General features: G+C 30.5%; 1 protein-coding gene across 3 annotated transcripts; it reads left to right on the plus strand.

Annotated features, from left to right (window-relative positions):
• The first annotated feature begins 5,140 nt into the window (after positions 1-5,140).
• LOC7489769 (transcription factor bHLH74) lies at positions 5,141-8,795 on the plus strand. 3 transcript variants are annotated; one of them, XM_024602374.2, is made up of 8 exons: positions 5,141-6,763; positions 6,875-7,108; positions 7,189-7,254; positions 7,353-7,421; positions 7,879-7,950; positions 8,041-8,181; positions 8,265-8,346; positions 8,444-8,795. In XM_024602374.2, the coding sequence occupies exons 1-8, from the start codon at positions 6,230-6,232 to the stop codon at positions 8,449-8,451; spliced, it is 1,206 nt and encodes a 401-aa protein (XP_024458142.1). In that variant the 5' UTR covers positions 5,141-6,229; the 3' UTR covers positions 8,452-8,795. The 3 variants fall into 3 exon arrangements, with proteins under 3 accessions (XP_024458142.1, XP_024458141.1, XP_002306505.1); XM_024602373.2 differs by having other exon boundaries at positions 5,142-6,763; positions 8,429-8,795; XM_002306469.4 differs by having other exon boundaries at positions 5,143-6,763; positions 8,426-8,795.
• The last annotated feature ends 3,965 nt before the right edge of the window (positions 8,796-12,760 follow it).

Consider the following 12,760-nt stretch of genomic DNA (forward strand, 5'->3'; position numbering starts at 1 on the left):
TACCCCATCTCAATCATCATATCTCCCTCCTCTGACTGTGAAGTCCTTCTCTTCACGTGGGATCCGCATGATCAAATCAACTTCAATCCCACACCATTTAAAAGTTTACACCAGCTAAGATTATTCAAAATTGTGATACCAAATGTGATTTAAAGTATTTTATATTTAAAAATATATTAAAATAAAAAAATTTAAAAATTATTTTTAATATCAGCATATTAAAACAATCTGAAACTATATATAAAAAATTTATTTTAAATAAAAACAAAAAATTCATAATTTAAGAGAAAGGGCTCAAATACACCCTAAGTCAAAAGTCAAATCATTTTTATTTAATTGTAAAAAAAAAAACTATAAAGATGTCCTGAAGCTTAAAATCTAATGTATATTAAATGATGTATTTTTAGATATTAAGATTGTGAGATATTATATTATTTTTTTAAAAAATATATATTAAAATAGTAATATATTAGATGAACCGCAGTCAACCCTTATTAATTTGTAAAAAACATCATTCAAGACATGAGACCGTGATAACTTCATAGAACTAAAATTGAAACAGACTAAGAAAATCAATTTTGATAAAAAAATATAAAAGGATAAAAAAATATATATTCAATTTTTTAAAAAAAAGCAAATAAAAAAAGAAAACCTATGTAAACTGTAACAACCCTAATTTTCTTGAATTAATATCAATTATAATGACCTAAATATTTTTATATTATTATTATTATTTCTATCAAAAATCAAATAGAGTTTTCTTTATATTTTCAATATCAAATTATCAATCCAATATATTCACAACCTGCTAGTAGTTTAAATATCATTTGTCCTACCATCTGGGACACCTATAATTTAATTATCACAACAACATTTATTTTCTTCAACATTCATTCAATAAAATTAAAATTAAGTAGTAACAAATTTTAAATTATAACCAAAAGTGAATCTAAAACTTTAATTGATGAACCTTCAGAATTATCACAATTTATATAATGCATTAAAAAAAAACACAACTTCTTTAATTACAACATTCATAATTAAATTTGTTAGGTAAACACAATTTAATTACAAAATTATATTACAATAAAATATAGCATTTCCAAATTACATCTGTTTAATTTTACAAAATATGCATACTATTAGGTGTTATTAGCTTTTTAATCGATAGTTATTTATCATTATTTTTCATATCTAATGTGATGATATATAAAATGTAAAAATACCAAAATACCCTTATAGTCCTCTTAATTACACAAAACACCTATGTGAAAATACCCCTAAAAGCAAAGATTTTTTTTTTTTTTTTTTTTAGGCTAAAAACGTTATTTTACTGTATATGAAATTTGGAAAAACCTGATATACCCTTGTCCAGCAGCTCATTTTTTTTTTATCTTGAGGGTAAAAAAATATTTTTACTGTTACAAATATTATGAAAAGCCAAGAAAATTTCTGGTTAACAATTTTAAATTTTGTTGACTCTAGAAGTAAAAGAATATTTTTTCTATGTTAAAAATTTTGAAAAGACATACACCCAAAAACAATCTTTTAATAATCATTTAAGGGTAGAATAATTTTATCATAACAATCTACAGTAATATATAGTAATATATATATATATATATATATATATAGAGAGAGAGAGAGAGAGAGAGAGAGAGAGAGAGAGAGAGAGAGAGAGAGAGCGCTACAGTGAATCTCCCATGTCTTGTAGCTCTCTTTTTTAATAATAAACAAACGAGTATTTACCATACAAATAATTCATTCATCACATGTCTCGCACAGCATTATTGCGCTTCTCGAACAATTAATTTCGGATTACATTATATTTCCAATTCCAGCAAGGTCACAGCCAGACTTGAAGTTGACCATATTATTTGGTTTGACCAGGCTTGGCTAGTCGAGACTCGAGAGGCTTTTTTTTTTTTTTTTGGGTGCATACACTACACCGACAGCTGGAAACTGTACCAGGACAAGAGGGTAAAACTGATGATTAGATTCCATTATTCCTTGTGTTCTCCATCTGCCAGAGCCTCCAAAGTAAAAATAAGAAGAAGAAGAAAGATTGCCGCAGGCGTTAATTGATAAAATAACATGGCTTAAATAAACAATATATATATATATATATATATATATATATATATATATATATATTTGGAGACAGTGTCCCCTGCTTTCTTCACCTACAGTACTTTCTTTAGAGTTCCCTAATCATAGCCGCACAATCGTGGCTTGTCTGATAATCACGTAAAAAACAACCATCAAATAAAAGGCAACTCTTTTGATTTAGACCCTTTTTTAAAAAAACAAAAAATTAGAGGTATTTTAGAACCTCCTATCCAACCACAAAAATCTTAACGAACATCTAAATTTATTTTAAAATATAAAAAATAAACAAAAAACAAAAAAAATTATATTGATAGGAAATTACACATTTACCACTATTAAATATTTTTTATCAGCACGTTTATCATCTCATTTTTTATTGAATATCATAATATCATCTCTTAATTTTCATCATCCACATAATTACCACGGTATTAGCTAATTAATCAATTTCAAGGATAAGCAAGACGTTGAAAAAACAATAATCGATTTTTATTTGTTTCTTTGGATTTTTAAAATTAAAAAAAATCTTGGTGTAAATAAATAATTTTAAAAATATAAAAAAACTACTTAGTTGTAAATATATTTTTTGGTTTATATTCGAAAACCTATATGGAAATATGTATTTATATATAGAATGTTTATTTATTTATTTTTAAATTTAATATTATATATGCATATTTGAATATTTACTTAATTCACATACATATGCGTAGCATTTACAATTTATAATTTAATCATTTAATATATGCATATCTACTTCAATACACACACATTTTTATTTTATATTAAATAATAAATAATAGTTGAATAATGAATACTTGAAACCCAATAGATAGAATATAAATATTTAAATTTTCTACTCAACAGATAATAAATAGAGTATAGATATAGAAAAACTCAACACGCTATTATCCATCACCATTCTTGATTATAAGATTAATCTCAATAGTTAATAATAAACAAGACAATGAAGAATTTAAATGTATAAAAAAACTTAATATTATATACCTATTGGTAATTAAAATTTTATAAGCTGTTTATAATTAATTTTATATAATAATTAAATTTATTAGAGTATTTAATTTGAATTTAATTGATTAAAAAGTTGAATTCATATGTTTTGAAAAGATATACTATCACTAAATTATTTTATATTACAAAGGAAAAAGTGTTTAAAAAATATGAGCATTTTGAAAAGTCAATTTTAATATATATTTTTTAATATAATAAATCAGGGGTTAATGTTTAATTTAATTTTATACTATTTTTAGAGTTTAAATACCATTTAAAATTTAATTTTTAATATTTCGAACATGAAAATTCGTTAAAAACTCTAAATTAAGATCATGTTAATTTGATTGCTTGAGCATGGGAAGAGGAATTTGATGGGGCCACGTGAAACAATTTGAAGGAGAGTGGTGGGGCTGATGGAGAATGATGGACCTGAGGTGCATAATAAGATTTCTCAAAAAATAAAAAAACAATATGAAATGAGGGGTAGTTGGCACCAAGAAAGATGAGCGTGGAACAGCAAACGAGGTCTGTTAGAATAGTTGGCAAATGTGTCGGTAAAAAGGAAATAAATAAAATAATATATATCAAAGAAGCAAGCAATCTAAGTAGCAAGCAAGCGAAGCTTGGACTTGAAGAGAGGAACCTCTTCCAATCCATTTTTCTTCTCAGAGAAATCATTTACTATTTTTTTTTTGTCTCTATAAAAAGAAAAGTATACTGTGCATGGTTTTTATAATTTTAAAAAATATAATAAAAGAAAAGAAATTATACATAAGATAGAGTATCTATGAATCAAATTTCTTGATATTCATATCTTACTTATTATGAATCAGGTAAAAAATATAGATATCAATAAATTATCTATTGGATTTTGGGTCCATTATTTATTATTATTTATTAATCAATAAAAAATAAATAGTTAATATACATGGTTTGGACGGGTTTTAAGTCGGATTTGACAATATCCATACCTTATTCATTATCTATCGAGTCCAAAAAATAGTCATTCATTCGGGTCGACATCCATTCGGATTAAATTATCTTTCCTATTTCTAAGCCATGTTTATTTATAGGAAAATAATTTTTTTTGAAAATATAGTTTTCATGGAAAGTGAATTATTAAAAAATGAGTTTTTTTTTTTCATGTTTGACAATATCAAAAGAAATGAGTTGGAAAATATTTTTCGGTGTTGGCTATACCATAAAAAATAAGCTGGAAAATAATTTTTCATGCTTTATTTTTTTTCAAGTTTATTAGAAAAATCTAATTTTATATATTATTTTAAATAAAATAAATAGCAATAAAAAATAAAGATCAAATCTGATAGATAAAAAATTAAAAAAGGATGAAATTGAAAAAAAATTAATTTATAAATTATTTATAAATAAAACAAACAAACAAAAATTTAGTCATTTCAATTTTTTTTAAGTTTTGGAAAGTGTTTTTTTTGTTTTAATGCAAAGTGAATTGTTGAAAAGTGAGATATTTTTTATGATTGACAAAATAAAAAAAATAAGTTGGAAAATAATTTTTAGTGTTAGTTATGTAATAAAAAATAAGCTGGAAAATAACTTTTTATTATTTTTTTTTTTGAAGTTTACTAAAAAATAGAGATAAAATTTGAAAGATGAAAATGTTGAAAGAAGATGAAATTGAAAAAAAAATCTAATTTTATATATTATTTTAAATAAAATAAATAATAATAAAAAATAAAAATCAAATATGATAGATAAAAAATTAAAAAAATAATGAAATTGAAAAAAAATTAATTTTATAAATTATTTTAAATAAAAAATAAATAAAAAAGTATTTAGTCATTTCAAATTTTTTTAAAGTTTTGGAAAGTGTTTTTTTTAAATTACTTTCCTTTCTTTAAAACTAATTTTTCATTTTATCATTAATGATTTTTTTTAAGGTTACCAACCATTGAAAAACAGGAAAATGGTTTGGACCAGGTTCTGTAATAATTTAGCAGCAAGAGCAGTTGGGCAGTAGTTAGTAACTTTATTCTTTTAAAATCGTACTTGTCACCTGTTAAACTCGAGCAGGTAACCCAAGAGACTCCCCTCTCTCTTTTACTTTTGTTTTCACACTCTCCGTTTCTATAGCTTCGCAGGTCTCTACATTGCTGTGATCTATAAATAAGGTTGTAATTTGATGCTTCTTTTACTGACTGGAGAAGTGCCCATTTGGTGAATTTTGGTTTTTTCTTGTCTATTTGAAGAAGCATTGGATGCTCTTCAGGGTACTCTCAAATCACCCATTTAGGAGACCGTGAATGAAAATCAGTTAATTTCAGTTCTTGCATGATTCAAGCAGAAATTGATTCTTCTCTGGACACCCATCTGAGAATATTGCGAAAGGGTGTCTGAAAGCGTACCTTTTCTGGGTTCTTGGGGTTGTTTGGTCTTTAATTCTCAAAACTTGGAACTTGTTGTCTTTTCCTTTTTAGGACTTTCTCAAGATACCATTTTGCTTATTCCGAGTTCATTGCTTCAAGTTTTGTGGTGATCATCTTGAATTTAGGTCTTAATTGAAGAGATTCAAGGGTAACAAGATCAATGTATTGGTGCTTAAATGTGTGGAGAAGGTGAAATTTTTTTTCTAGTCCAACTAAAGTGAAAAAAAGGGAATCTGCTTTCCTTTTGATGAGCTGTTTGTTAGCTAATGCCATTGTTTGTCTGTGTCTACTTTATGCTCTGAAAGGTTCACTTTGTTGTCTGTAGGAAGCATTTTCCAATTTTTTTCTCTTGCAAATTAGAGAAGACTTGATCGTAGGGTTCTTTCAAATATTGAAGTATGTAGCTGGTGCTGGGTAGATTTTACGCATGTTACATTGGATATCTCTTTTTTCACTTTGTCTATGGAATGCTGCTGCGTGGGGTTTCTTTTACTTTATAGCACCCTCACAGTTTTATAAAGCTGCCAAGGTTACTTGTTCCTTGCTGAGTCCTCCAAGATATGACCACATATATAGTTCCTTCTGTTATATACATTGATAGATTTAGCACTAGTCTTCGCTGACTGTTGCTTTGGGGTTTCTCCTCAATCACATATATAGGTTATTCTTTAGGCTTTGGGGGTTTTGCTTTTGAGTCCCAGGACATGGATGGTAGCGGTGATAACAATGGTGATTTGGGATATCAAAATAGAGTTGAGAGTGTTATGAAATGTCCATCTTCAGGAATGAACACTAACCCCTTCTATGTTTCTGCTTGGGATCCAGTTGTTTCACTTAGCCAGCTTGGGAATTTTGGTGGTTCATCAACAGGGTCTCAAAGTGAATTTTCCAATTCTCCTTTCCCAATTGTAATGGAAAACCCAGGAATTAGTAACACCTGCCACCTTGTTCATTACCCATCTGATTCAGGCTTTGTTGAGCTGGTGCCAAAGTTTCCTGGCTTTGGAAGTGGGAATTTCTCAGAAATGGTTGGCTCTGTTGGCCTAACTGAGTGTGGCCAGATTGTTAATGCTGGGTGCCCTCCAAATTACAAGGAGGCAAACAATGAGAGCACTGCACATGGTGCACAACGTGAGGAAGATCAGCAATTATCCGAAGAGACAACTATAGGAGCCTTACCAAATGGAAAGAGAAGAAGACTAGTGGCCGAGTCCAATTCTCCTTTTGATCCAAACAAGGTAATTTGAATTAGGTCTACTCTTTTAATTTAGCATGTTAAAGATTCTGCAGCATTGTAATTGTGTGTTTCCAAGTTTGTGAAATCTGGAATCTTTTGTTGTTGAATATAGAATGCTGAAGGAGAGTTTCAAAAGGATCCTTCTGGAGAGAGTTCTGATATTGCAAAAGAACTGGATGAGAAGAAACAAAAAATTGAACAAAACTGTAGTGCTAATTTGCGTGGCAAACAGGTAGCTAAACAAGCTAAAGACAATCCTCAAAGTGGGGAAGCTCCTAAAGATGATTACATTCACGTAAGAGCCAGAAGGGGTCAAGCTACCAATAGCCACAGCCTTGCAGAGAGGGTACCTTCTCATTATTGAGTGTTAACAATCAGAAAATGACCTGGCGCATTTTCATATTGAACATAGAAGTCTTTTTGCAGGTGAGAAGAGAAAAGATTAGTGAGCGGATGAGAATGCTACAAGAACTTGTTCCAGGATGCAATAAGGTACTTAAATGTGGTCTGCCTTTTTTAATGGAAATTATTTATTTGATTTAAAAAAAAAAACAGGATGCTGATTAGTTTGGTGTTGATCATTGTTTTAGATTACTGGCAAGGCGGTGATGCTTGATGAGATCATCAACTATGTGCAATCACTGCAACAGCAGGTTGAGGTATGCTATTCTAAGATTGAGATTATCGTCTATGAAATTGTCATGTGGATTTGTGTTCATCATGTTCACTAGCCACATCATAAGCTTGCTAGTTTGAAATGGAGCTTAGCTCTAACCTCTAGAAAAACACAATAATGCACCTTCAGAGCTGGTGGAAGCAGAATAAATGAAAAGTATATGTTTTTTAGGCTCTGCAAAAGGTCATACTATTTCTGCAGTCTAACTGAGGTGCATGGGATATATTGCCCATGAAGGACAGTGATTTATAATCTGTGATTCCTGTAATCAAATAGATGAGAATCAGCTCTAGCTTCTTTTTTACAAGAATGACATCTGCAAAGTATACTAGATTGAAAGATGTAAACACCAGGAGTTCTACATGATAAATTTAAAATTACTGAAGCCATTTGTGCTTCCACATGCCTATAAGTCACTGATATGTTGCCTGCTATTGCAGTTTTTGTCAATGAAACTAGCAACTGTAAATCCAGAACTGTACAATGATGTTGAGAAGATTCAATCTAAAGATGTAAGCAAGGTTTATGTGGTGAAAGAATTTCAACACAATTTTCATATATGTTTCTTTGAATAAAGTCTAATAGGATTCCCTTCCATCCAGATCCTTCATTCACGTGGTGGCAATGCAGCTATTCTAGGATTCAGTCCTGGGATAAATTCGCACCAGTATTCACATGGGATTTTTCAACCTGGCATACCAGTCATTCTAAATTCCAATCCACAATTTTCTCCAGCACATCATGTAAGTGAAGGATCTTTGCAAATGCTCTGCAGAATCAATTGCTCATCAGAAACTTATCCTTGGAATTGTTTCGATATGTGTAGGCTGTATTAGATAACGAGCTCCAGAGCTTTTTCCAAATGGGATTTGATTCCAGTTCAGCTGTTGACAGTTTAGGACCAAATGGTAATCAGCAGTTCTTATAATCTCAACTAAACAAACTTTTGTTTCCATTTTCCTGACCTGTAGATACTAATGCTTTCAGCAGGGCATTTGAAACCAGAGCTCTGAATGTTGAAGAGAGATAACAAGGCATTGATTCCACCTAACAAAGAAAATCAAGTGGTTCAAGTTGACTTTCATATTGAAAGAAAACAAAAATAGTCAAGAAAATTCTTCTGTTGTATAGGTTTAAGCTCCTAACTGTTCGTTCTTCAATTTTTTTGGAAGAAGATTACGTGCTAGAATCACAGATATATGTATATTTTCCGACTAAGAACTGAGACTTTTGCTGGTGATGTTTGTTGATTTTTGCCTGTTTCATTGGGAATGAATTTGAGCATGTATGAAGCTCTCTCTTGTAGGGTTTACCAAGCTAACAGAATACATGTGCCAGATGTTTGTTTTTGTTGGTACCCATGATATGTTCAAACAGACCAGGTTATATTAATAGCTGCCATGGTGTGATTTTTTTTATTATTTCGGGCATCATTCAAGCTTTGATCTGTTAAGGTTTTAATTTGCGTAGGAGAGGGTAGCTTTCTCTTTTTCCACATCCCATTACTTAGTTTTTACTGGGTAGTACCGAATTTTTTAGGCACGTTAAATTGGATTTAAATTGTTAGTGAGTGGGGATCACCAAATTATTTATGCAATTTGAAGATTATATATTGCATCCATGAGCTTTTTCTCCCAAAAACTCATTTTTGGTTTTCACTCTCAAATTTACTTTTTTCCTTTAAAAAAATAATAAAAACAAAAAATAATAAAATAAAAGTAATACTAACAAGAGGACCGAGGATTTCAAATATGTAGAAGAATCAAGCTGGAGTTTTTGATGAAATTCTGAGCCTAATCATATATCATTGTACCCAAGACTGAAAAGACAATGCAGATTTAAGATTAAATTAAATTATTATTGGATGAATTTGCATAAAAATTAAATTCATAGACTTAATTATACTTGTAATGAGTTAAATTAATTTTATTAGGGATGTAATTGGTGAAAATTAAGTTTGGGAGCCCAATTTAGGCTTAATAAAAAAGATTGGAATTTTAGAGGACCAAACTCAAATTTTACAAGGTCAATTGATTGAAATCAGGGACAAAATTGCAAGAAAATTAAAGTTTACGGTCAATTATGGGTAAATTGAAGAAATTCACAGCTGAAGAGGACCTTTTAGAAAAAGACGTTAAACTTCAAAAACTCAATTTGGTTGAAAACATGGATGAAATTGAAGCAAATTAAAAGTTTAATGGTCAATTGAGGATCAATTTGCATAAATCTAAAACCAATACCAAAATGAAAAGACGCTGAAATTTATAGTTGATATTGGAGTTTGACAAGGGTAAAATTACATAAAATTAAAAGTTTGAAGTCAATTAAGGATGCAATTAAAAAAAATCAAAAACTAAAGGACTAAATTGAATTTTAATAAAATCCTTAATTAAAACTCTAAAGATGTCAAAACGACATCATTTCGTTTAAATGAAACAGTAGGTTTTGACCAACACAGAAACACAAAAAAAAAAAAAGGATACCAGACGACTTGTCGTCTGGCTATTGTTCATTATCTTTAATCTTTTGAACGTGAAAGGTTGCTTGAGTGACTACTTTTCAAGGGATGCCTCATCTCTCAACTAAACAGGACAAACAAGACACCACTCTAATGGCCTGACACCATACTACACCCCAGCATAATTCTTGCTGGCTGGTTGCCGTTATAGCCGTCGCGACGGTGCCCCAAAAAGGTTGACGCGATAAACCTTTAGCAGCCAAATTTCGCAACTTATGATGACGACTTTGGGCTAACGGTTGTGATCCTTCCCGTTTAAATCAAGGTTCAAGATTTATCCCCAATAAAAAACAAGATGTCCCTCTTTCAGCTCCTATAAATAAGGGGTGAATTTCGGGCATTAAAGAAGAAGAAATCAAAGTGAAAAGTGAGCAAAAAACTAGCATTTTCATAGTATTTTTATCTGCCAACCTTGTTCTTCTCCCTTTCCACCGCAACTTCAACCAACTCCTCCACCGTGAACTCCAGCAACTTCAATCTCTACATCGTGACCAACAACAGCCCAACACCCTTACAACTTCATCTCTTGCTTCAGTGGAGAACACTACCCCATCAGCTCCTCCCTTGGCCAAATCACCCACGTTGCCAGCAAAAAGGCTAGACCACCTTTACATCAGATAACTTTCTTTTCTCTTCCCTCATATTATTATCATCTGCATGCATAACGTGAATTTGTTCTACAACAAACGATAATTAACATGGTCAATAGGATGGGGTAGTGACCATATAACGTAAACGGGCTGAACCCATTTAGGCCCAGCCATGTGTCCAGCCCATTTAAAAAAGAGAAGAGATTGTTGGGTCTTTAATTGGCCCAACCCAACTCGGTCGAGTTGGGCTTGGGCCTTGGGCCCAAACAGCCCATCCAAAAAAAAACTAATAAATTTTAGGACCATTTTAAAGTTATTTGTGGGTTCCTTGCATATTTTTCCAACAATTTTATCTAATATCAGGTCGTAGACTTATACTATAAGATACAGACCCAGTATAAAAATATGATTTTTCTATGAAATTTCAAAACAAATAAAGAAAAATTCAAAAATAAACTTTCATTTTAAAAACAAAAAAAATATATTTTGTTTTCATGTATAGGGCCAAATCCTAAAGGTTTTTCATGCATATTTTCTAAAAAGGATAAAATCGCATTTTTATCATGTTTTAAAAATGCAAAATGGATATCGTAACTAGTTTATGATTAGGCATCAGAGTTTGTCCAAAATACCAAAAATCCCATAACAATTAGTTTGTTATTCAGAGCATCAAGATTTAGTTGTAGGCTTTAATATTTGAGAGTATAAAATTATATTGTAAAATATACCCTCATGTATTAAAGATATAAAATAAAAAATAAATGTGATGTTAAATTTGAGCCTTAGAATGGTTGGGATTTAATCCAATAAGGTAGAGACTTCCTCACAAAGAGAAATCTGCCTTGTAATTTAGATGAGACCAACAAATAGAAACATGACCTGAAAAAACAATAAATCAACAATGCAACTTACCTTAGGTAGGGTGTACTGGGGGCAATGCATCTTCTCCTTGCACAACCAATCCCCTTACCCAGACTCTCGCAGATCATTAGGTTCCTAGTGACCATAATATTAGATGGCGACTCATGAACTCTATAATCATAACTTTATGATTAAACCCAAAACTTCCTTTAATTCCAGGAGGCAACTCCGTCATTCGACACAATGCACGTCATGACAATCTATATAATAGGTTGGTGGTTATCTTACATGAATTTATGAGGAATTGATGCAAACCTCTTGATCACGTAGTCAAGCAACTCTCAATAAAGTAGATAACAACCCAAAAATCTAAAAATCAGGTTTGATAGAACCTTGACCCAGAGGTAACCCTATACCTAAGAACCAAAGGTATTGGAAAAAGACTTAAATCCAGAGATAACCTTGTATCTAAGAACCCTAAGTATGCGAATAATACCACAAAGCTAGTTAATCTTCAATAAGTCAATGTACGATATTTATCCCTGCAAAGAAAAATTATTTTACCATAAACAGACAAAAGAAAAACTCACATTTATTCTCCAACTTGCTGCAAAATTTTGCATTTAAAGAAACATAATATAGTATCCTTTAACTAATCCTAATGGACCCTTTTTGGGTTGCAAACTAATGGACCTAAACTAGTAATCAACTAACATAGGTCCAATATGACAGATTTGATAAGATTTATCTAGTAACTTCGACCCTCTAAAATAATATGTTCCCAGACCCTATTTGACCTAAAAATTTACTAAGATAAATTTTTATGTGTCTAGTATCTCCATGTACAATTTCAGCTTGTTCCGATGTATGGTTTGAGAGATATGCTGATCTTGCAAAATTAATCAATAGACATCTTAGTGCCAAATTCGAACCTGACTTGGTTCGTTTTATCCTCCCCTTCCTTAAAAAGATTCAACCTCAAATATGTATCATGAAAAACATCTTCTAAGGTCAACAAATTAGTATCAAGCTGAAGAATAACATCATTATTAACACCAATAAGAACCTTTTAGGAAAGAAGGTCCCCTTGATATATAAGCTCTCTTTTTCAACCATCTTCTCCTTCTTCAATTTTGGTTACTCCTCGTATATTTAATTAGGTGTCAAAGATATAAGAGTTATAGGTTTTTCATTCATCTCAAAGAAATATCTATTTTTCACTCCATCATGCATAACTCTCCTACTATAATGTCATGATCTACCAAGTAACAAGTGACTAATTTATATTGGCACAACATTATATAACACCTCATCACAATATTTACCAATAGAAAAAGCTACCAAAACCTGTTT

The sequence above is a fragment of the Populus trichocarpa genome, chromosome 5, assembly GCF_000002775.5.
Source record: "Populus trichocarpa isolate Nisqually-1 chromosome 5, P.trichocarpa_v4.1, whole genome shotgun sequence".
Classification (NCBI taxonomy): domain Eukaryota; kingdom Viridiplantae; phylum Streptophyta; class Magnoliopsida; order Malpighiales; family Salicaceae; genus Populus; species Populus trichocarpa.